General features: G+C 43.2%; 1 protein-coding gene across 1 annotated transcript in view; it reads left to right on the top strand.

Moving 5' to 3' along the window:
* LOC311248910 (metal cation symporter ZIP14-like) overlaps positions 1-25,050 on the top strand; it is a gene marked incomplete at both ends in the record, with an annotated part of 131,872 nt that overhangs the window by 84,979 nt on the left and 21,843 nt on the right. Inside the window, 7 exons of the mRNA XM_084338139.1 lie at positions 13,038-13,091; positions 13,179-13,252; positions 13,407-13,460; positions 13,548-13,574; positions 13,875-13,928; positions 14,063-14,116; positions 21,044-21,092. Coding sequence (XP_084194265.1) covers positions 13,038-13,091; positions 13,179-13,252; positions 13,407-13,460; positions 13,548-13,574; positions 13,875-13,928; positions 14,063-14,116; positions 21,044-21,092 — 366 coding nt within the window. The remainder of the gene's footprint in view (positions 1-13,037; positions 13,092-13,178; positions 13,253-13,406; positions 13,461-13,547; positions 13,575-13,874; positions 13,929-14,062; positions 14,117-21,043; positions 21,093-25,050) is intronic.

Raw genomic sequence — 25,050 nt, 5'->3', positions numbered from 1 at the left:
GGAAATAGAAACGTATCTGGAGAAGCTAGAGTTACCATCGATAGGGAAAGAACAGAATGAAGAATTAAATAAAATAATTACGGAACAAGAACTGGAAGAGGCAATTAGTAGAGCTAAAAACAACAAGTCTCCGGGGAGCGACGGATTCCCATCGGAATTCTACAAGACATTTAGAACTGAATTAGCACCCATGTTAGGGGCGGCGTTCAGACACACGATGGAAGAGGGGAAAATGCCCCCCCTCGTGGAAGGAAGCCATAATCACCACGATATCGAAGGAAGGGAAGGATAGGGAATTATTTAGTAGTTTCAGACCTGTGTCCATACTTAACGTAGATTACAAGATGTATACATCGATAATATCAAAAAGATTTGAGACGTTTATGCCAGACATTATAGATGAAGATCAAACTGGATTTATTAAAGGGAGACAGACACAGGACAACGTGAGAAAGACATTACACATAGTAGAGGAGATACAAAAACAAGGGGGTAGCGCAGTACTGATTAGCCTAGATGCAGAAAAAGCGTTCGACAGTGTGAGCTGGACATTTTTATATAAAACATTGATGAGGTTCGGACTGAACGGGAGGGCGATGAAGATGATCAAGGCGCTATATCAAGAACCGACAGCGAGGGTTAAGGTGAATGGCAGCTTGACGGATAGAATCAGATTAGAGAGGGCTACCAGACAGGGATGTTGTCTCTCACCGACGCTCTTCGCCGTTTTCATAGAACCACTGGCACAACTGATCAGACAGACCGAGGACATCAAGGGAGTAAGGATAAAGGGAACGGAATATAAACTAGGCCTATTTGCAGACGACGTGATAGTATACATGAGGCAACCAGAAAAGAGCTTCCCGGCACTGATGGATCTACTGAAGGAATATGGCCACTACTCAGGATACAAACTAAACGTGACAAAGACACAGACCTTAGCATGGAACTATTCTCCAACGACGGAAATTAGAGAACAGTACGGGATAAGATGGGACATGGACAAGATTAAATACTTAGGGGTGAACATCACGAGAGGGGTGGAGAAACTGTTTGAGGCGAATTATACACAGATAAATCAGAACATCAAGAGAGACTTAGAGAGATGGACAGTTATGCCCTTGGACTTCAATTCAAGAATAGAGGTCATTAAAATGAACATACTATCAAGGTTACTGTACCTATTCCAGTCACTACCGATACAAATACCACAGAATCAATTCAGGGAGTGGGACAGACTGATATCGAGGTTCATATGGGCGGGGAGAAGACCACGGGTCAGATATAAAACACTACAACTACCAAAGGAAGAGGGAGGGATGGCAGTACCCAGCCTACAAGATTATTACTATGCAGCACAACTGAGAGCAGTGACGTGCTGGTGTAACGACAGATATGAGGCAAGATGGAAAGACATTGAAAAAGAAGGGGAGGGATACAAGGTACAAGCTCTGGTGGGAGATGGGGAACTATTTAAAGAAAAAGAGGGACTATTAGATCCAATCACCAAATGCACCTTGACCATATGGAACAGAGTAGTAAAAACACACAAATTGGAGAAGCAGTCAGGGGTCCTGAGATGGGTAGCACATGACAAGAGATTCAAACCAGGGAGGTTAGACCATGGATTCAGAAGGTGGGAGAGGGGGGGGGCAACAGCGATATGCAAAATGATAGAGAAGGGGGAAATGCAGACACTACAAAAATTAAAGGAGAAATTTGGACTAGAAAACAGGGACCACTTCAGATATCTACAGGTTAGAGACTACTACAACAAAGAAATAATGGGGGCCAAAGACGAAGAACAGAATGGAATAATAAAGATGATAGTATGGGCATACGAAGGGGGGCAAGGAAGAGTAATATCAGCAATATACCGGGCTATAATGACCAGCAAGGGACACACGACCGATTATATAAGGGAGAAATGGGAGAGAGAACTAGAGATAGGAATAACAGGGAAGGAATGGGGGAACATATGCGAGGTACAACATTCAACAACAGGATCGAGAATATGGAAAGAATTTGGATGGAAAAACATAATCAGATTCTTTATAACCCCAGAGCTGAAGGGAAAATATGCACCAACACAAAGAGCATGCTGGAGGATGTGTGGGAAGGAGGGGGCAAATCACACGCACATATTCTGGGGATGTCAGAAGCTGAAGGGGTATTGGGAGGAGATAGGGGAAGCAATGATCAGAATATTAGGATACGGGCTACCACAAACAGGACTGGTGCTTTACTTAGGAGACCTGACACACGAGGGAATACAAGGGGGGGACAAAAATTTAATAAAGATAATGTTGATAGCGGCCAGAAAAGCAATAACGAGACTGTGGTACAAAGAAGACCCACCGACAATAGCACAATGGGTAGGAATAGTGGAAGAAATACAGGATATGGAAAGGATAACACACATGCTGAGGTTACAGGAAGAGAAATTTGGGGAAAGATGGGGAAAGTGGGAGGATTATAAAAGGAACGAGAACGACATCACAGAGGAAGAACCAAATGCAACACAAGAGGGCGAAGGGTAAAGGAGGAAAGATGTTCAAGGAGGGTCTATGAACCCATGTCACACACCTGTGCTTTAGTTAGTATTTTCTATTTTGTTTTTTGGGATATTACAATTGCTGAATGTTTTTATACCTTATTATTTACGTCTGTTTAACGGTGTGATATTAAATATTCAGGGATGATGTGGTTTGTGTATGGGTGAACCAAAAGGCAAAGTGAAAGTTAATAAACAAGAGAAAAAAAAAAAAAAAAAAAAAAAAAGGACGAAGGATAAGGGAAGAAAGAAGCTCAAGGAGGGTCTCTGGACCCAGATCACACATACAAGCCTTAGTCAGCATTTATCATCTTTGAGTAGGAATTACCTGTTTATGCCTGTTTAAGGGAGATACACAATCAGCCTTCGTATCAAATACCTAGAAAACAACTGTAGGGGAACCAGACAACTAACCATGATACACATGTAAATATTTATATGCACTGTTTTTTCTTTTTGTTTTTATTGTGATGCTAGTTTCTTTTTTTTTATTATTTATTTTTTGTAAGTGCTGTCTGTCTAAAAACTGTTAATAAAAATTTAAGTTTAAAAAAAGAAAGCAAAGTGTTTTGTTTGTCTAAGATTTAAAAAGGTTTAAACTTTACAGCACTGACAAAGTTGAACAAAGTACTTTCGTCTTGTTTACATCAGGGTCCCCCATTTTCAATTCATAATGCATTTTAAGTAAGGGTGCAACTTGCTCCATGCAATCCATTCTTTGTGGATTTAGCCCTAAGTGTATCTGTATTTCATGAGTTGGTAAACGCAAACAAGAGTTTACTGTGAAGTGGATTTAACCGGTAGTTGTGTCTTGAGATGCCACTCTTGAGTCTATTTCAGTTTCTTTGCCATTTCTTAAAGGAATACCAACATTTTGGGAAATTAGCTTATTTGCCATCTACCCTGGAGTTAGACAAGAAGATGCATACCTTTTTCTTCTCTGTGCATGCAGTAGGAGTAGGAAGACGTTGGGAACTAGGCTAATGGAGGAACCTACTTCCAGTGACTTGACGCTAAGCTAGGCTAGCGGTGCGCGTCTTCCTACTCCTACTGCATGCATGCACAGTAGGGCTGCACGATGAATAGTTTTTTAATCGAAATCGCGATTTGGAATGATGCAATTATCAAATCGCCACGCCTGCAATAATTTTTTTATTTTCTTTTTTAACCAGGAAGTCCCATTGAGATACAAGATCTCCTTTGCAAGGGAGACCTGGCCAAGATGACAGCAATAACAGTTGCAATACATCACACAGCAATAACATGTGCGATACATCACACAAGAACATAATAAATGTGCAATTGTGCATGTATACAATATACAATACATCACATGTAAACACAAAAACACAAAGCAGAATAGTCTACATGATAGTAAAAAGAAACATTTTCAGACTCGGTGTCCCGAACAGACCCACCGCGTAGGCCAGATGCAAGCCGCATTTTACAATAAACCTCTGTGGGGCTGCTTAAAAAAAATTATAAATGTAATCGCAATCGCAATATCTGTCAGAAAAATCGCAATTACATTATTTCCCAAAATCGTGCAGCCGAGAAGAAAAAGGGTATCTTCTTGTCTAACTCCAGGGTAGATGGCAAATAAGCTAATTTCCCAAAATGTTGGAGTTTTCCTTTAAACTAGGGATCAGGACTCTAGTGGGTGTCTACTCTAGTGGGTCCTCCTCACAAAACAACGGTATGTTTCAATGAGCCTGTGAGTCCAGGATGAGAAGTTACTAATCTGGGTTCATCAATCCCAAGCTGAAAAGAAACTCTGGTGATATAAACAATTCAATGTCGAACAGAAATATGGCATTAACTTATAAATGGCCTTTTCCAGTGTTTAGCATTGTTTTATAGCAATGGGGGTTAGTATCAATGGGTCTTAGGGGTGTAACGGTACACATATCCGTACTGTACCGCCTCAATGTGGTCCTCCGGTACAGTACGCGCTGTGCACCGAACGATTGCAACGGTACGGAACCTTTTTTTGCCGAACTTAAATCCCCCCGTCCCAAATATAAACATGCACAACTAACCGGATGTTGTTTGTTCATCCCACGCAGCCACGCTGAACGGTAGCTGTAATTCAGCATAGCATATTAGCCTTAGTATGGCGGGTGCAATACTAACTGACAAGCCAGAGCTAGAAGATGCTCCCACAACATTCAAGTCTCCCCTTTGGGATCATTTCGGATTCCCAGTTAACTACAGCAATGGACAAAGACAGGTGGATCGCACTAAAGCTACATGCCGGCATTGTTCAACTGAGATCGGGTATGCCGCTGGCAGTACGTCGAACTTTATCATGCATTTGAAACGGCATCACCCGAATGTGAATATCACTGGTACAAGGAAGAAACAGACCCTAGTGCAAACCCAGCTCCCCGTGGCATTCAAGCAGCATCTTCTCGCTATTAATTCAGACCGGGCCAAAGCAATAACAAACGCCATAGGTGTTTTTATAGCAGCAGATCTGCGATCATACTCCGTTGTCGAGAACACTGGGTTTAAGCACATGCAGGGCTCTACAGTGCGACCAAATTGCTCGCATATGCCCCTAAAAATATGTGTGTGCGAACCGTAAAAATCAATTGCGCGCACGCTGTGCGAGTACAGATTACAGCCTCTCTCGTCTTTTTTTTCCTCCGCCGCGAGAATCGTTAAAAAACTACAAGTCCCACATTGCACTCAAGCCAACGGTCCAATCACAGTAGAGTGACGTGACTGGTTTCATGAGAAAGAAAGCAAATGACCAATCGGAAGCTCTCATTTGGCTTGTTTACTTCCTGAAACACCACCATTGCGATATGCGAGAGTTTCCCGAGACATGTAACTTCTAGTCTTACCAATAGCAATATATTTTAGAACACCTAGATTTAGCGATAGCAATAGTAATATAACGTTAATGCAACAAAACGAATGCCTTGCTTTGTTAATCATAACGTGTTGACTGTAACGGACATGATAACAACATAACACTGTGTACACATTCAAATTGCGATAATCAATTCTAATGAGTGCAAGCGGTGTGACATAATTGGCAGACTCGACTGTCAATCAATGGTCTACCCAGGGATTAAAGCAAAAAAAAATCTCCTGACTGAACTTTTTTTCTGGCCAAGTCATATTCTTATTTTAACCTCTACTGTATTTTTTTTTTAATAGCGTTAGCGTTTTAAGGGAGCCTACTTGTAGAGCGAGCCTACTGTCCTGACTGTGACTATAGAGACCCTACTGTTGTGTGCTGGAGAGCGTGAATGCAAGTCTTGTGGCTAGCTTCTGATTGATGGCGAGCTAGCACCCCTCCCCACTTTGAACCATGAACTAAATGGCTTGTTATCATACAAACAAGGGACTAAACACGTTTCGCAATTATGCCACAACAACAATGGACAGTCTCCTCCCCACCGTTTGTATATATTTATTTACCACCCACTCACTCACCCCCTCCTAATGTACAGTCTCCTCCTCATCATATGTATATATTTACTGTTAGGATCTCTGGGTAACAGTACTGTATATTTGCATATCGTATATGTGACAAATGTAACAGTACTATTACTATATACCTGTAAGGCATGTATGTCCCTATGTCATAAATGTCATGATGTCATGTGTATGTTGTGTATGTCATAAATGTCACTATGAATTGAAAATGGGGGACCCTGATGATGTAAACAAGACAAACGCCTTTCTCTGGTCTACATCCCCTTAACAATTGTGTGTATTGCTACTGGATTTACAAGATCCAGAGTGAATGAATGAATGAAAACTTTATTTAATACACGAGACCCTCTTCTTGGGACCAAGTAAGGTTTTGTCGATAATCCAATGTATAGTTACAACCCCCCCCCCATCCCACCCAACCACCTCCAATGTACAGTTTCTTCGTCAAATGTATATACTCTTTTTAGACTATTTTTGTATCACAAACAAACAATAGGCTACTGTATTTGTAAATCTGGTATGTCATAAATGTATAGATGTAGCAGTATTGTCTATCTGTATGTCATGTGTGTCATATATGTTATGATGAACTGAAAATGGGGGACCCTGATGTAAACAAGACGAAAGTCTTTCTCTGGTCTGCATCCCCTTAACAATTGTGTGTATTGAGCTGTACTGTACCCATTCTGCAATCTGTTAATAACAATCAATCAATATTTAACAGATTGCAGAATGGGTACAATACAGTACAGCTCAATACACACAATTGTTAAGGGGATGCAGACCAGAGAAAGACGTTCGTCTTGTTTACATCAGGGTCCCCCGTTTTCAATTCATAGTGACATACATGACATACAGGTATATAGTAATGTTACATTTGTGACATATATGATATGCAAATATACAGTACTGTTACCCAGAGATCTCCCGGACAAATGGGAGAAAGACGTTTATTGAGCTTAAAAACAATTGATACCGCAAATAACGTTCTGATTAACAAAGTCATTCGTTTTGTGGCATTAACGTTATCTAGATTTATCAACATTCATACATTTATCAGAAAGCGAGCGGCGCAAGCACACACACGAAACACCACCAACAACAACAACAACGACAACAACACACTGCTTGTCGCGTAAATAACGTTCTGATTAACAAAAGGCATTCGTTTTGTGGCATTCACGTTACCTAGATTTATCAATAGCAATAGTAATATATACGTTTCTTTAGACTAGAATAAGTCAAATGAACTTACGGTCTCGTAAAAAGTTGCCGCATGGTGTTGATGAGTCAAGTTTACTCGCGAGTAGAGCTAGACGCTAGAGAGTCTCAAAATGGGCGCTTCCCATTGGTGCTGAGCACAGCGGAGGCGGGTGAAAGGGCTGTAAACTCCGAACAATCTCGCCTTCTGGTTGGTTGCATTTGCCTGAGAATTTGCCGATTGCTCGCAAATGACTGTTTGGTGCGGCCGCGGTAGGGGAAAAAAGGATATTTGACGCCTCTGATTGGCTCAGGTTAAAATCCGTCACGACTCCAAATCAAATGACGGAATCTCCAAATCAAATGGACGGATATCCGTCCCAAGACGGAACGCTTTAATGCCCGTCTACCTGACACACAAACTCATAAACAATGTTTCTGTACTGGAGGTGTACAGTATTTCAATAGGCAACCATGAAAGGATTATTTCTCTAGAAGAGCAACACAGCCAAAACATAGGCATTGTATGCATAAAAGGGGCAAAAGCTAAAGTTAAGTGACTGTTACTTTTGTAGCAGTAGTTTGATTTGATAGTTTATTTGATAGGGACAGCACATGTTAATGAACATCAAGTACAAAATACAAAATGTAAACATGCAGGGTTGTAGCAAGAGCTAATTTACACACATGCACGCACAGTACAAATATACATTTATTTTTGAAAAAGAAAAAAACTCTTTTACTTGAAATATTTTCACTGTGCTCCTAAATATTTTTGGGTGCTCCTAAATTTCTTTGTGTGCTCCTAACTTTTTTCATTTAGGAGCACCTGTGCCCCTAGTGAAAAAGGTTAGCGTAGAGCCCTGACATGCTAAAAGTAATAGAGCACCGCTACGTAGTTCCCTCTCGTACGTATTTCAGCCAGCAAGTCATACCAGCTCTGTATAAACAAGCACACGCTACAGATGTCCACGACTTATCCAAGGCATCTGCTATCGCTCTCACTACCGATGGGTGGACATCCCGAGCTACCGAGAGCTACTTAACAGTAACGTCACACTACGTCACCCCCGAGTGGAACATGGAAAGCCACGTTCTGCAAACCCCCCCCCCCCCCCCCACTGTACCGGAATGAACCGTGAACCGTGACTTTCAAACCGAGGTACGTACCGGACCGTCGTTTTTGTGTACCGTTACACCCCTAGTGGGTCTGTTTCTCCAATTACCATATTGGCAGATTGCTCTAATTCAGTTGAGACAATCTCCTCCCCCAGTGAATTAGGTCATTCTGATTTGACTCGGAATGCGACGTAGCAAGGAGCTGATCTGCAGTAACGCTAGAGCTGCCGCGGTATTGATTATTTCCTTATCGCACAAATTTGCAAAATATTTCCTACCGCCGCGGTTTTTACCGCACGCACACAAAAAATTAAATAAAAAGTTTGAATGCATTTTTTTTTTTTAGTAGTAGTCTACTCTTTATAGCATATAGCCTGCCTCTAGTCTAAATGTCTATCTTTAGAGGATGACTTTGCAGCATGAATATTGTTTGGGATTCGGCAAGCACGCATTAGTTATTGAAAGTGAAACACGGATGCGCAGTTCACTCGGTGTCGCGGGCACCCCCCCGACCCTTTCTTATTATTATTACTATAAAGTTACTACTTTATAATAAAGGCATTCGTTTTGTGGCATTGACATTATATAGTTATGCGTTCAATAACATCAGCGTATTTACCGGACCATAGCAAGCAATACTCTATTCATATCTCAGTTCCTTTCTTTGCTCAGAGCGTGCCGAGATGTCCCATTCTGCGGTCTGTTAATAAAGTTTTCAATCAGACAAGTGTATAGAATGAAGGGCTTTTATTATAACATTTGTTGCAGACAGTAAAATCATTATGTCTCGTTTAGTACTCCTGAAGAGTGATGATAGTCCACTCCGGCGGAGAGTTAAAGCTAACGTTATTAGCTGTTGTGATGAACTGACATTCAGGACGTAAAAACGTGTGACGCGTCTCTCTTCTGACCAATCAGTGGTCTGCAATGTTTCACGTGACTTTTCTGGTACCCAATAGGGTCGCTTGGAACCTCGATAGACGAGTAGGGTATATCTGCAGAGCCGCAAGCCCAACGAGAGGAGGGTAAATTATTATTATTATTATAAAAAACAGCGGTGACGCGGTATTCAGCCTACTCTGCGGTGGCCGTGATGTAACAGCGATACCGCGGTAATGCGGTAATCGCGGCAGCTCTAAGTAACGCCCCCTCTATGGTTGTAGCGCAACAGCAGAGCGAGTGGAAATACCAGACACTTACTCAAGCGGGTTTTGACAGAGAGAGGCAGAGAACGAGCGAGCGAAAGAGAGGGAGAGAGAGATAGAGAGGGAGAGAGAGAGAGGGACAGGAGCTTGTGTCAGGGAAACAAACACAGGTCTATTTGTATTAAAAACAATAGATTGTTTTTCATTTAAATGTCTGGAAGAGATCAAAAATAAAAATGTCAAATGATATTTCCATTGCCTTTTTTTTTGTTGATTTAAATGTTACTGATTGTGTTAAATGGGCATATAATATAGTCTCATATCGATCGGAGGCACCTGAATCGAACCGTATCGTATCGTGGCAGACTTTGTGATATCGGAAAATATCGTTGTCCAAAGAATCGATATCGTATCGTATCATGATGAAACTGGTGATTCCCACCCCTACACACAACCTGGACCGGCGAGCGGGGAAGCACACACAAATGTACACACACACAACCTGGACGGGTGCGCAGGGAAGCACACACAAATGTACACACACACACAACCTGGACGGGCGCGCAGGGAAGCACACACACATGTACACACACACAACCTGGACGGGTGCGCAGGGAAGCACACACAAATGTACACACACACAACCTGGACGGGCGCGCAGGGAAGCACACACACATTTACACACACACAACCTGGACCGGCCCGTGGGGCTGTGTGAGTCTTCTCCCTGGGAGCACTCGCATGTCAGTCACTCCCAGTCCATGTTGTGTGTAAATGCTCCGTGTCCCTCTCCCTCTATCTCTCTATCTCTGTCTGCCAGTCGCAGACTGTGGGTGACTGTCACTCAAAGCGCTTATGGGCGGAGCCCAGCCAAAACAGCTTGAAATCTTGAAGTTGAAAAATGTTGCTTTTGAGTACTTGATTAAAAATATAAAACAATGAATTTTTTTGGAAAAAAACTTTACAGATGTGTTCTATAGACTCACAGGAATTGTGTAAAGTTGCCCAAATAGTGCATGTCCCCTTTAATTTAAAATAGAATGTGATCATTTTAGCCTAATCAACCTACACCCCCCCTCAAACTAAAAGGAATTAGCTTCTGGGCCTGCAGGTCTCGTGTTGCCATCTTCTCTTGTTCTACAATTGATTCCCCAGCTCCTGATAAATCAGGTCTGCCTTGGAATTGTGTTTCATGTAGCGATACACCAATCACTGACCTGGCGTGCCTCGTAGCAAGTAGCAACTGTAGGTGGAATGTCTTTGTGAACTCTATTAAGACTGGCTTAGTAATAGCCAATCTTACAAGCTGACTGGGGACCAGGCTATTTAAATGCTGCTGCCTTCGACTGCATTGCCTTGGCTACAGCGAGAGCTGGGACTTGGCTACAAAGGAAGCATCTACACTCAGGTTTCTAAAACAACTCCTTCACTCCGGAAGGCACACTGCTATAATATAACACTGACTTGGGCTACAATAAAGCACTGGAGGAGATGCGGTGAGTCCTCTACTTTGCAGTGAAACAAAACAGCGTTTCCCCTCGGTGCAACCATAGATATATATGACTAGATGGTGCAAGGCCGAGTCTCCAGCGTAGTTCACCGGCGGCCATCTTGCCACAGGCAACACGCCCACTCATAACATGAATGTCTATGGTGCATGTTACTATTGAAATAACCATAGCGTGCTAAATTTTCAACCGATTTACAAACGGTTTGGTTTATGACATGCTTGGACATGTTGAAATAATTTGTATATGAAATTTCATTATAAGTATGCAGTATGATTTTTGAAAATCGGTTGAAAATCGAGCAAGCTATGGTTATTTCAATAGTACATGCACCATAGACATTCATGTTATGAGTGGGTGTGCTGCCTGTGGCAAGATGGCCACCATGTGGCAACGTCGGTCTCCATTGGCCAGCAGTGCAGGTGAGTCATCTAGCCTTTATATATATCTATGGATGCAACCACCTCGGTGCGGCCATGGCCAAAGCAAGGCAGACAGGAGTCTCATGGCAAGCACAGAAAGACTCAGAAGAAGCTTCTATCCCCAGGCCATCAGGATGCTCAACGAACAATAACACTATGTAACAACCATCAAATGCACTCACAGCACACACATCCACATGTACACACTCACTTTAAACAAACAACTCACTGCAGCACCCACTTTAACCACTTTAGCACACCTAAGCACACCTTATATTTATCGGTAAAGAATTTGCACTACAACCCATACCTCATTACACCTTACTGTAAATTATATTGTACCTAAATTGTACCTCATCCCACTTCTGCTTTGCACTGTATAGTATGGTAACTCAGTTACTTCTACTCTACATTGAACATTGTATATATGTATATACTGAAAATGTTTGTCTACGTACTCGACTTCTATTTTATACTTTTTTGCTATACTTATTTTTATTATCTATTTTTGCCTAGCACAGTCTCTGGAGCGAAACAGAAAGAAGCATTTTGTATAAAAGTATTCTGTACTTCTGTATGACAACTAATAAAGAAACTTGAACATTTGACTGGGATGGCTTTCAAAGTGAAGCCTGTCAGCCTGATGTCAGGGCGGCCTGTCAGCCTGTCAGCCTGCTGATGTCAGGGCGGCCTGTCAGCCTGTCAGCCTGCTGATGTCAGGGCGGCCTGTGCTACTTCCACTCTGATAACAGAGACATGACCATCACTGTCTCTCTGTGTGTGTGTGCGTGTGTGTGTGTGCGTGTGACGTGTGTGTGTGTGTGTGTGTGGGTGTGGTGTGGTGTGACGTGTGTGTGTGCGTGTGTGGGTGTGGTGTGGTGTGACGTGTGTGTGTGTGTGTGTGTGTGGGTGTGGTGTGGTGTGTTGTAGAATCTAGGGCTGTCGGAATTCATTTTAATATTTGTATTTCATTTGAATATCAAACTGCCAGTGCCAGTCGAATGTAAATTCAAAAACAAAAACATTCTCGATGTGAAGTGAAAAACGCATCACTGGTTCTTGGTGATTTTGGGAGAATGTGCCAGATACAATACATGTTACAAAGCACAGCCCAATGCCTAATGATAGTTTCCTATTGGTATATCAACTATAATAGCAAATACAAGAGACAATGAATGTGTTAATTGTAGGGCTGGTTATCGAAATGTTATACTTCTATGGTGTCGATCGAATTGCTGCAATAGTATCGAAAAATGCTGTGGCATCGAAATCTGCCATCAAATGACAGTGTCACACCAAATTGTGATACCTAAGTATAGTATCATACCATATCATATCAGTGTCGGTGAGCAAATAAACATGTTTGTTCCATGTTAAACCATTTCTTCTGATCCAAAATGTAACAACACCTCCCATTGGCTCACACAGCACACATAACTCAGCAAAGTAAGGTATCAATCGTTTTGGTATTCTCTCTCTCTCTCTCTCTCTCTCCTTCATCAGCTGACGTGTAGAAAAGCGAAGGCTTCTCAGGAACTCCTCAAAGGTCCAAAGACAGAGAGGATTAGGCCCACACAGGTCTGACTCTCCTCACCCCTCACCCCTCACACAGGTCTGACTCTCCTCACCCCTCACACAGGTCTGACTCTCCTCACACAGGTCTGACTCTCCTCACCCCTCACCCCTCACCCAGGTCTGACTCTCCTCACCCCTCACACAGGTCTGACTCTCCTCACACAGGTCTGACTCTCCTCACACAGGTCTGACTCTCCTCACACAGGTCTGACTCTCCTCACACAGGTCTGACTCTCCTCACCCCTCACACAGGTCTGACTCTCCTCACCCCTCACACAGGTCTGACTCTCCTCACACAGGTCTGACTCTCCTCACACAGGTCTGACTCTCCTCACACAGGTCTGACTCTCCTCACACAGGTCTGACTCTCCTCACCCCTCACACAGGTCTGACTCTCCTCACCCCTCACACAGGTCTGACTCTCCTCACACAGGTCTGACTCTCCTCACCCCTCACACAGGTCTGACTCTCCTCACCCCTCACACAGGTCTGACTCTCCTCACCCCTCACACAGGTCTGACTCTCCTCACACAGGTCTGACTCTCCTCACACAGGTCTGACTCTCCTCACACAGGTCTGACTCTCCTCACCCCTCACACAGGTCTGACTCTCCTCACACAGGTGTGACTCTCCTCACACAGGTCTGACTCTCCTCACACAGGTCTGACTCTCCTCACACAGGTCTGACTCTCCTCACACAGGTCTGACTCTCCTCACACAGGTCTGACTCTCCTCACACAGGTCTGACTCTCCTCACCCAGGTCTGACTCTCCTCACCCAGGTCTGACTCTCCTCACACAGGTCTGACTCTCCTCACACAGGTCTGACTCTCCTCACACAGGTCTGACTCTCCTCACACAGGTCTGACTCTCCTCACACAGGTCTGACTCTCCTCACACAGGTGTGACTCTCCTCACCCCTCACCCAGGTCTGACTCTCCTCACCCCTCACACAGGTCTGACTCTCCTCACCCAGGTCTGACTCTCCTCACACAGGTCTGACTCTCCTCACCCCTCACACAGGTCTGACTCTCCTCACCCCTCACACAGGTCTGACTCTCCTCACACAGGTCTGACTCTCCTCACACAGGTCTGACTCTCCTCACCCCTCACACAGGTCTGACTCTCCTCACCCCTCACACAGGTCTGACTCTCCTCACCCCTCACACACAACTTAAAGGAACACGCCAACTTTTTGGGAAATGTGCTTATTTGCCATCTACCCTGGAGTTAGACAAGCAGATACATCTAGGGCTGGGCGATATGGCCAAAAACGTTATCGTGATAAAAATACAATTATTTTCATATAACTTGATATCGATAATTATCGTCGATATACATTTCTGTCAAGTTTAATTAACTTCTTATGCCCGGCGCGACGGGCTATTAATAGACTCACTTGTTTTGATGCGGTAGAACCAGAACGAAGCCGTCACTACGAGACGAGTTGGAGAGCCGTCGCGTGTCGAGCGAGCCAACCCTTTGAGAAGCGTTGTGGTCCCGGCTTGAATTCTCCATGAATGTGTCCAAGTCCATAATCCATATAAATCCATTTTGTTATATCCAACACAGTCTGAATGAATGTTTCTTCCTTGTGATTATGCCGCGTGATTATTTTCAAACCACCAAAACTGAATGTCTTGTCTCGAGTTGATGTCGTCATCAGTCCGCGCACCTTCTTCTACGCAGTACACACGGCCATAGATTATTATATTCCACCAGGGGGCAACCTACCGCCACTGGATCATATGCATAGAATGGAACACTGTTTGGTCCAAGCTTGGAAAATCGATATATCGAAACTTTGCGACCACGTTTCATGTTTATTTCGAGGAAATAATTTATCGCGATGATTATCGTTATCGTTTTATCGCCCCCAGCCCTAGATACATCTACCCTGGAGTTAGACCAGCAGATACATCTACCCTGGAGTTAGACAAGCAGATACATCTACCCTGGAGTTAGACAAGCAGATACATCTACCCTGGAGTTAGACAAGCAGATACATCTACCCTGGAGTTAGACAAGCAGATACATCTACCCTGGAGTTAGACAAGCAGATACATCTACCCTGGAGTTAGACAAGCAGATACATCTACCTGGAGTTAGACAAGCAGATACATCTACCCTGGAGTTAGACAAGCAGATACATCTACCCTGGAGTTAGACAAGCAGATACATCTACCCTGGAGTTAGACAAGCAGATACATCTACCCTGGAGTTAGACAAGCAGATACATCTACCCTGGAGTTAGACAAGCAGATACATCTACCCTGGAGTTAGACAAGCAGATACATCTACCCTGGAGTTAGACAAGCAGATACATCTACCCTGGAGTTAGACAAGCAGATACATCTACCCTGGAGTTAGACAAGCAGATACATCTACCCTGGAGTTAGACAAGCAGATACATCTACCCTGGAGTTAGACAAGCAGATACATCTACCCTGGAGTTAGACAAGCAGATACATCTACCCTGGAGTTAGACAAGCAGATACATCTACCCTGGAGTTAGACAAGCAGATACATCTACCATCTGGAGTTAGACAAGCAGATACATCTACCCTGGAGTTAGACAAGCAGATACATCTACCCTGGAGTTAGACAAGCAGATACAGACCCTTTTCTTCTCTGTTCATGCCTTAGGCTTAAGGCCTCTGCATGCTACAGAAACTGCAAAGCAACTGCAACACAACATCGACAAAGCAACGGTGTTGCAGACACTCTGCCTTTATGCTTCTGCAACATCGATGTGCAGCCTATGCAACATTGTACCCCGGATGTAGCTAGGTTCCCTAGATAGATGAAATTTCCCTTCTCAACCAACCCATTGATAACAAGCAGAAAAAGAAGCATTATTTTTTACTTCCGGTCGGGGGATTTCAAAATAAAAGAGCGACGTCTAAAAGCACCGTAAATACGTTTATTTTGTACATTATCTAACGTTAACACGAACCTAAACTAATCTAAAGTTAGTTTAGGTTCGTGTTAACGTTAGATAATGTACAAAATAAACGTGTGTTACGCCCTGCGTCAGCGAGGAAAGGGCATCGCTCAGCTTGCTGTTGACACAACAAAGCCATAAAACCATCACTGTATCAAATAAATGCCATGATGGAGAAAAGTGCTGATGGAAACTTGTTGTTTACAGTGTAAGTTAGGTTATTATACTTAACTAAAGTAAAAACTAAAACCAGGTGTGAAGAAACGTTTAAAAAAAATCAAATAAACTAGATTGTGTGCTTACCAAACGATCTAAAATAAAATACAAATATACAAAAGATTTACAGTATATCTACATGACTGAGTCAATTACATATTTGTGTAGTTCTGCCAACATGGCTGCCAGTAACATACAGTAGCAAGTAGCAACCATTATGTTGTACATGGCAACGGAAGAGACAATGGTTGCCATGTGTTGATATATGAGAAATCAACAACAACATAATAAATTGATGTCTTATAGCTGGATCTTGTAAACAAGTCACAGTGGAACAGTAACATCATATATTAATATCATGCAGTGTTTTACAATAACTACCTAACATTTGATTGATGGTATATACGTTGGTGTATATTTCCTCAGATAGCTGGTATAGTTTTTGTATTATTTAGGCCTACATCTCCCATTCGCTTCAATAGAACTGGCACCAAGCAGAGCATGGTATTCTGACGTGATGACCCTTCCTTCTTTTATAGTTTCCTTGTCCTCAACTAAAGAAATTCTCAGTCGTCTAATAGTCAAAGGATTTCTATAGACAAATTTGTAACATTTTAGTTTTCCACTGTATGCAATAATGCAGAAGGAGCTGTTTAAATGCAGTGCTCACCAGAGATGTTCATGTTAGATCAGATTCATCGTTGTCGTCGTACAACAACACAAATAAACTGGCATCTAACCAGAGTGCAAGGTAACAGTAAAGTGCATAACAATATACAGTGTAACAAGCAAACCGCCTCGAGTAAGTATGCTAATCTGAGTAGGTATGGGATATATACAGATAGATAATATATGCGTGTGGTATGTAATACAGGTATGTAAGCAGGAATATATGCAGATATATTCACACGGATATAGATCAATATATATATACGGTAGGGATGTCCGATATTATCGGCCGACCGATATTATCGGCCGATATCGGCAGTAAAATGTGATATCGGAAAATATCGGTATCGGTTTAAAAAAAAATAAAACAATAACAATATTTGTTATATATATATCCAGTGAAATTATTAGTTACCTGAAATTATTCAGTTTTTTGGGGGGGGAAACCCTGCATATATCGGTATCGGTTGATATCGGTTGATATCGGTATCGGAAATTAAGAGTTGGACAATATCGGAATATCGGTATCGGTAAAAAAGCCAATATCGAGCATCCCTAATATACGGTATATACAGTGTTATTGTTGTATGCATGTATTCCTGCTGTGGGCAGTTTTACATGTATCTTTTATGAATGATCAAAATAATTTATGAATGATCAAAATAAATTCAATCAATCAATCAATTGTACATAGCTATCATGCAGTGTTATATGGGTAGACTAGGGTTGGGGTGGGTAGTTATGATTACAGTGGAAGGCAATTGTAGGCAGTAGATAGGTATATAGACTGAGTATAGTCAACAGAGTTCCTTCAGTGAAAAAAGCATCAAATCCACTAATCGACTAACAAAGTCTCAGGGCAAGATCCACAAAGAATGGATTGCACGGAGCAAGTTGCACCCTTACTTACAATTCATTATGAATTGAAAATGGGGGGACCCTGATGTAAACAAGATGAAAGTCTTTCTCTGGTCTGCATCCCCTTAACAATTGTGTGTATTGAGCCGTACTGTATTGTACCCATTCTGCAATCTGTTAAATTAAGTTTCCATTCATTCACACTACAGACTGTATGTAGTGTGGTAGTGCAAGGGTTAACCTTCTGTAGTGTGGTAGTGAAAGGGTTAATCAACTATGAGGGGGGGGGGGGGGCAGCCCTACATGACACCGAGATGCTCACGGGAATGTTCTAATTAAAGGCACATGTTCTGCTTCAGAAAGGAGAACACTGTCTGCTATAGAATAAAGCTCATGTTGGTATAAAAACACCAAATCGACCCGTCCCCTGGGAGCACCAGTGTGAGGGGTGCGACTCCTCTGGCGTCAGGCTGTAGGAGAGAGCGGCTCACGTACGTCGTTCACACATAATTGACTGAACTTTCCTGGACCACGGAAAAGAACATAACATAATTGGAATTCTTAACCTTCTGTATTGTCGCAGTGAAAGGGTTAACCCTTTGGCAGTGTGGCAGTGAAAGGGTTCATTTGTGTGACATTCCCCTATAAAAAGCAACTAGCAAGACTATAGCCTTCATCACAGAAGAAACATGCTCAATCATACACTCACCAACCAAAACTATTAACAAATAGATAGTCAGTGACTACTCACATTCAACGTGCCACGTGCGACCCAGCTCTATGGTAATAAATGGTCCGAGACGGTGCTTCCCTTACAACCAGAAACAAAACACAACTTGCCCCTTCGTGGATGTTTAGATGTCCCGGCTGTTTTCTTCCCTGTCCAATCCTCAAAGCAGACTGCAGACAGTTTTTGTCTTCTTGTGAGTGCTCTGGCGAGACCTTCCGATCACACTCCCATTTATAGTGTGGACTAAGATGGGGAGAGCATCACAGGAACAACCATTCACTGAGGTCAATAATTACACTCCCCTTTATAGTGTGGAGATAAGGAGAGCATCAATAATTACAGTGCTCCGTTCGGTGGCCAGGCGATCACATCATCAACCAACTCTGTCATTAGGCGAGCAGGTAATGGCCAAAGGCATGAGCCAGGAGCACATCCACCAGCCTCAAGCCACACTTTGACGTGGCTCCCCGGTGGACCATTGTCTCAACTCATGGTGAGTTTGCAAAAGGTCACTCAAAACATACTATTAGGAGGCAGGCCGGTTTCAAACGGCTGCAGGGAGAAACTACCTGGCGCATCTCGCCGACTGTTGTTGTCATCATTCATGTCACTATGAATGGAAAATGGGGGACCCTGATGTAAACAAGACGAAAGTCTTTCTCTGGTCTGCATCCCCTTAACAATTGTGTGTATTGAGCCGTACTGTATTGTACCCATTCTGCAATCTGTTAAATAAAGTTTAAGTTTTCATTCATTCATCATTTATAAATAACGTGATTTATTATCACATGCATGAACTGAGGACCAAGTAACGTTGGCTAGGTAGTAGCCAATACATTACAATAGGTTGTTGTTGGCTATTCTTAACTATCTTTTGACATCCGCAGTAATATCTAGGTTACTTATAACAACGCTATGTCGCAGAATTATTATTATCACGTAACGTTTAGTCATTCACATCTCTCACACTCACTCATTTACTCTCACACACACAACAGACACACACCACACACACACATGTTAACCCTTTCACTGCAGCACTACCAAACGGTTAACCCTTTCACTGCGACAATACACAGAAGGTTAACCCTTTCACTGCCACACCAAACGGTTAACCCTTTCACTGTGCCGACAATACACAGGTTAACCCTTTAAAGCACTGTGCCGACAATACACAGAAGGTTAACCCTTTAAAGCACTGCGCCGACAATACACAGAAGGTTAACCCTTTCACTGTGCCGACAATACACAGGTTAACCCTTTCACTGCCACACTACCAAACGGTTAACCCTGTCACTGTGCCGACAATACACAGAAGGTTAACCCTTTCACTGCCACACACAACCAAACGGTCAACCCTTTCACTGCGCCGACAATACACAGAAGGTTAACCCTTTCACTGCCACACTACACCAAACGGTCAACCCTTTCACTGCGCCGACAATACACAGAAGGTTAACCCTTTCACTGCGACAATACACAGAAGGTTAACCCGTCGGTTGTGTGATAGTAAAGGGTTCACCTTCTGGCCCCTACAAATGTCTTAACCCAGTTGTACAGTAAATTACCAAGTATGGCTTTGTCAGTATTCCAATGTACAGTGTACAGTGTGTGTCCCCCCCCCTCCAATGTACAGCCCCCACCCACCCAACCTCCTCCAATGTACAGTTTCTACGTCAAATGTATATACACTCTTTTTCTGGACACTTTTTGTATCACAAACAGTACTGTATTTGCAAATCTGATATGTCATAAATGTATAGATGTAGCAGTACTGTCTATATGTATGTCATGTATGTCATATATGTTATGATGAATGGAAAATGGGGGACCCTGATGTAAACAAGACGAAAGTCTTTCTCTGGTCTGCATCCCCTTAACAATTGTATGTATTGAGCTGTACTGTATTGTACCCATTCTGCAATCTGTTAATAAACTTTTCAATCAATCAATTCTGCCGTGTGGCAGTGAAAGGGTTGAAGAGAGGTGATTGAAAAGAACGCGAACTTGACAGATCGATCAACTCTGACAACTCGCTGTATTGATCTGATATTAGGGGGACCCTGATGGAAACAAGACAAACGTTTTTCTCAGGTCTGCATCCCCTTAACAATTGTATGTATTGAGCCGTACTGTATTGTACCCATTCTGCAATCTGTTAAATAAAGTTTTCATTCATTCATTCATTCATCATCCTGCGACAGACAGCCAGCGAGCAGCTAGCAGCCCCAACTACATGTAAACACCACCCAGCTCACAACAAGGACGTGGTGGTGGAACAATATAAATAGCAAGTCTCTACATATTCATGTATTTGGCCTAGCTGTCTGTCAGCCGCTGACTGGGTTAGTTAGTTAGTTAGTTAGTTAGTTAGTTAGTTAGTTAGTTAGTTAGTTAGTTAGTTAGTTAGTGCTAGCTTAGCTAACATTGGGCTAACCATAACAACAGTGTTACTTGAGCTCTTACCCGGTGATGCTGCTGTCTGTCTGTCTGTCTGTGTTGTTGGAGGAACAAGCTGGACGTCAACTCTTCTATGTCTATGTTCTATTTCCAGACCATCGCATGTTTATTTAGAACATGTGTGTGTGATATATAAACGGATAAGAGTAAGACTAAGAGTCTCTAAGGTTTCCTCTCTGGCTCCATTCAATCAGAGCAGCAGCGTGTGGAGGAGGAGGAGGAGGAGGATGGAGGGCTGCTGACGTCACCCCCCCCCCCCCCCCCCCCCGCCGCCTTTCAAGGACCATGCTGCCCTCGTGTGGTCATCAATAAAGTGCAATTCTGTGTAGATGATCGATTGATTGATTGATAAATTATGTGGAACGTGAGTGCATCATTGTAGACTAGCAAAGAGAAAATTACTGCATGAATGGCTCATATTCAGCATCAACAGTGGTTCTCAACAGAGTCCATTCTCTTCGGTTCAAATAACAAACTCAGCAAGACCGACGGCTTCTCAGTTACAGTGGGTGACAATATTGTCACAAGGAAAGAAGAAATTACCTACCTGGGTTCCATCCTAGAGGGAAATCTTTCCTGTGACAAAATGGCATCCAATGTAATAAAAAAAAGTCAACCAACGAACTCGATTCTTGTAACGGATCTCCTCACTGGTAAACAAGAATACCCTAAAGACTGTGGCAGGAGCACTCATTCAAGGGTACTACGACTATGCTTGCACCTCATGGTACCAAAGCACCTCAAAGGCGCTAAAAACAAAATTACAAACATCTCAAAACAAACTGGTCAGACTACTGCTTGACCTAAGACCTTACTCCTAGAACCCACCTCACCCCTGCCCACTTTGACAACCTAGGATGGCTTAAAGTAGACGACAGAGTACAGCAATTTGCAATGGGCCTGGTCTACAAGATACACTACACGACCAAGGTACCCATGTACATGTCAAAATACTTCCCAAAGGTCAGTGAATACCACGATCACAACACCAGAGGGAGCTCCACAAATCATGTTAAACCCAGATTCGGCTCAAACAAGGGACTAAACACGTTTCGCAATTATGCCACATCAATGTGGAACGCCCTACCCAAAGCTGCAATCTACTAAATAAAGCTTTCATTCATTCATTCACCCAACCATACCATGGTTGAGATTGACAATTGTGTGTATTGAGCCCATTCTGCAATCTACTAAATAAAGCTTTCATTCATTCATCCATTCATTCATTCATTCACCCAACCATACCATGGTTGAGATTGATTGAAAACTTTATTAACAGATTGCAGAATGGGTACAATACAGTACAGCTCAATACATACAATTGTTAAGGGGATGCAGACCAGAGAAAGACTTTAGTCTTGTTTACATCAGGGTCCCCCATTTTCAATTCATCATAACATATATGACATACATGACATTTACATTTAGTCATTTAGCTGACGCTTTTATCCAAAGCGACTTACAAGTTCTGTACGACAAGCCATCAGGAAGGGCACAACTCTATCAGCTGAGCAACAATGTTCATCAAAGTGTTGAGTGCTACAGTGTAGGTTAGTTTATTAGGACAAGTGCATGACAGTACGGTTAGTTAGGGTTAGATTTTTTTTTTTTTTTTTTTTTTTTTTTTTTTTAATTCAGATAATGGTTGAAGAAGTGCGTCTTTAGTCGACGGCGAAAGATTGGACGTGATTCGGCTGTCCTAACTGGGGTGGGTAGTTCATTCCACCATTGTGGGGCAAGGACTGAGAATAGGCGACTTCTCTTTGATGACCCTCCCGGAGCTTGGATAGGAGTAGGTCTGAGGCGGCCAGAAGATGCAGAGCGTAGGGGTCTTGAGGGTGTGTAGTTAGAGACCATTGACCGGAGGTAGGCGGGAGCGGTTCCCTTTGCCGCACGGTATGCTAGGTCGAGGGCCTTGAAGCGGATTCGTGCAGCAATGGGGAGCCAGTGCAGGTCCCTAAGAAGTGGGGTGACATGGGCCGACTTCGGTAGGTTTGAGATCAGGCGGGCCGCTGCGTTCTGAATGAGTTGAAGAGGCTTAGTGGCAGTGGCCGGGAGGCCAGCGAGCAGTGCATTGCAGTAGTCGAGGCGGGAGATGACTGTTGATTGGACGAGGAGTTGGGTGGCTTCTTTTGTCAGGAAGGGGCGTATCCTTCTGACGTTGCTCAGGAGGAATCGGCAGGTTCTGGTCGTCGCTGCGATGTGAGCAGAGAAGTTCAACTGGTCGTCGAGGACAACACCAAGGTTCTTGGCGGTCGGGGACGCAGTCACAGCTGCATTCTCGACTGTGATTGAAAGGTCGGTTAGGGGGGAGGATTTGGCCGGCAGGTGGAGCAATTCTGTTTTGCTCCACCTGACATAGACATACAGATAGACAGTACTATCTATACATTTATGACATACCAGATTTGCAAATACCGTACTGTTTGTGATACAGAAAGAGTCCAGAAAATATATGTCCTGATGAATTGAAAATGGGGGACCCTGATGTAAACAAGACGAAAGTCTTTCTCTGGTCTGCATCCCCTTAACAATTGTATGTATTGAGCTGTACTGTATTGTACCCATTCTGCAATCTGTTAATAAAGTTTTCAATCAATCTCAACCATGGTATGGTTGGGTGAATGAATGAATGAATGAATGAATGAATGAATGAATGAAAGCTTTATTTAGTAGATTGCAGAATGGGCTCAATACACACAATTGTTAAGGGAATGCGGACCAGAGAAAGACGTTTGTCTTGTTTACATCAGGGTCCCCCCCATTTTCAATTTATAGTGACATTTACAAATGTCCTAACCCAGTTGTACAGTAAATGACCAAGTATGGCTTTGTCAGTATTCCAATGTACAGTACAGTACACTTCATGTGACATGTGCGACCAATCGTGTGACGCCTGTTTCTATCACCGGTTAAGCTTAGGCACTCTTTCGAAGTTGGTTAAGGTTAGAGTCTTAGAGCATGGGGCGATAGAACACCAGCCCTGATTCCAAACTCTAACCTTAACCAACTTCGAAAGAGTCGCCTAAGCTTAACCAGTGATAAACTAGGCGTTAGGGCGTTTGCAGACTGTTAGACCCGGAAATGGGCAAAGACACAGCTCGTCACGCGATTGGGCGCACATGTCAGTGGCCAATCAGAGAGCGTCAGTCAGTGGCCAATCAGAGAGCGTGTCCGCAAAATGCGGCTACGGAAAAGAATAACGCTAATGAGCAGCAATGCAATTCAGGTGTGAACGGAAACAGCGTGGGTGATAATGATGGATGGCGGACTCAACCAACCACAGAAAAGAGAAGGCAGGGTCGCTAAAGTCTTCTTTGATATTGGATAATGACTATCCAATGAAATAGTCCCAATTAAGCCGGACAACTATTTGAGGACTGACTCCTTCACCATTCATTCATTCATTCACTCACTCCTTCACTCCTATATAAGTTAATTTGCCACAGAGACTACACGAGACACAAAATGTCAAGCGGCAGCCAGAGGAGGTAAGTTGATGAATACCGGCTGAAAAGGCAACGACGTTGGTTAACGACGATTCGTAATGGTTAGCAATGTCGTTAACGTTACTTTACGCTTCACTCTGCGTTTGCAGTGGTCGTTGTGTAGTGTTTAATTGTACGGAGTTTTTCTCCACGTGCTCACGGACCTTGTCATTATAGTTTGGGCTTCAATTAGGCTCAGGAGGCTGAGAGGCCCCGCCCCCTTCCGTGACTGTGCTGCACCGAGTGAGTCCACAGTCACGTGCTCCTCAATGGGAAACCAACATATGTTGACCATGAAGGACTGGTTCTGGCCGAACCGTTCGTTCTACAAGAATCACAGACGTTACACAGGCACTCACGGTTGCACGAGGGGTTCAGACAGAGATACGGGACGTTTTGAAATCTCGGCGTTGCTAATCATTTTAAATATATTTTATAAACTGGTCAACACGGCATTATTTCCGGCGTTGGCTGCCTGGTGCGCCTGCGCTGTGATCACACACACCAGGCACCCAACGCCGGAAATGATGCCGTTTTGAGCAGTTTATAAAAATTACAAAATATTTAAAATTTATATTAGCAACGCCGAGCTTTCAAACCGTCCCGTATCTCTGTCCGAAACCCTCGTGCAACTCTGAGTGCCTTTGAAATGTCTGAGAGGAGACCTTAGAACAGCACCGGGCTAACGTTAGCTGCTAAGCTGAATGAATGAA

This window comes from Notolepis coatsorum (genome assembly GCF_963971535.1).
Source record: "Notolepis coatsorum genome assembly, chromosome: 1".
NCBI lineage: Eukaryota > Metazoa > Chordata > Actinopteri > Aulopiformes > Paralepididae > Notolepis > Notolepis coatsorum.
This window is presented reverse-complemented; position numbering and strand designations above follow the sequence as displayed.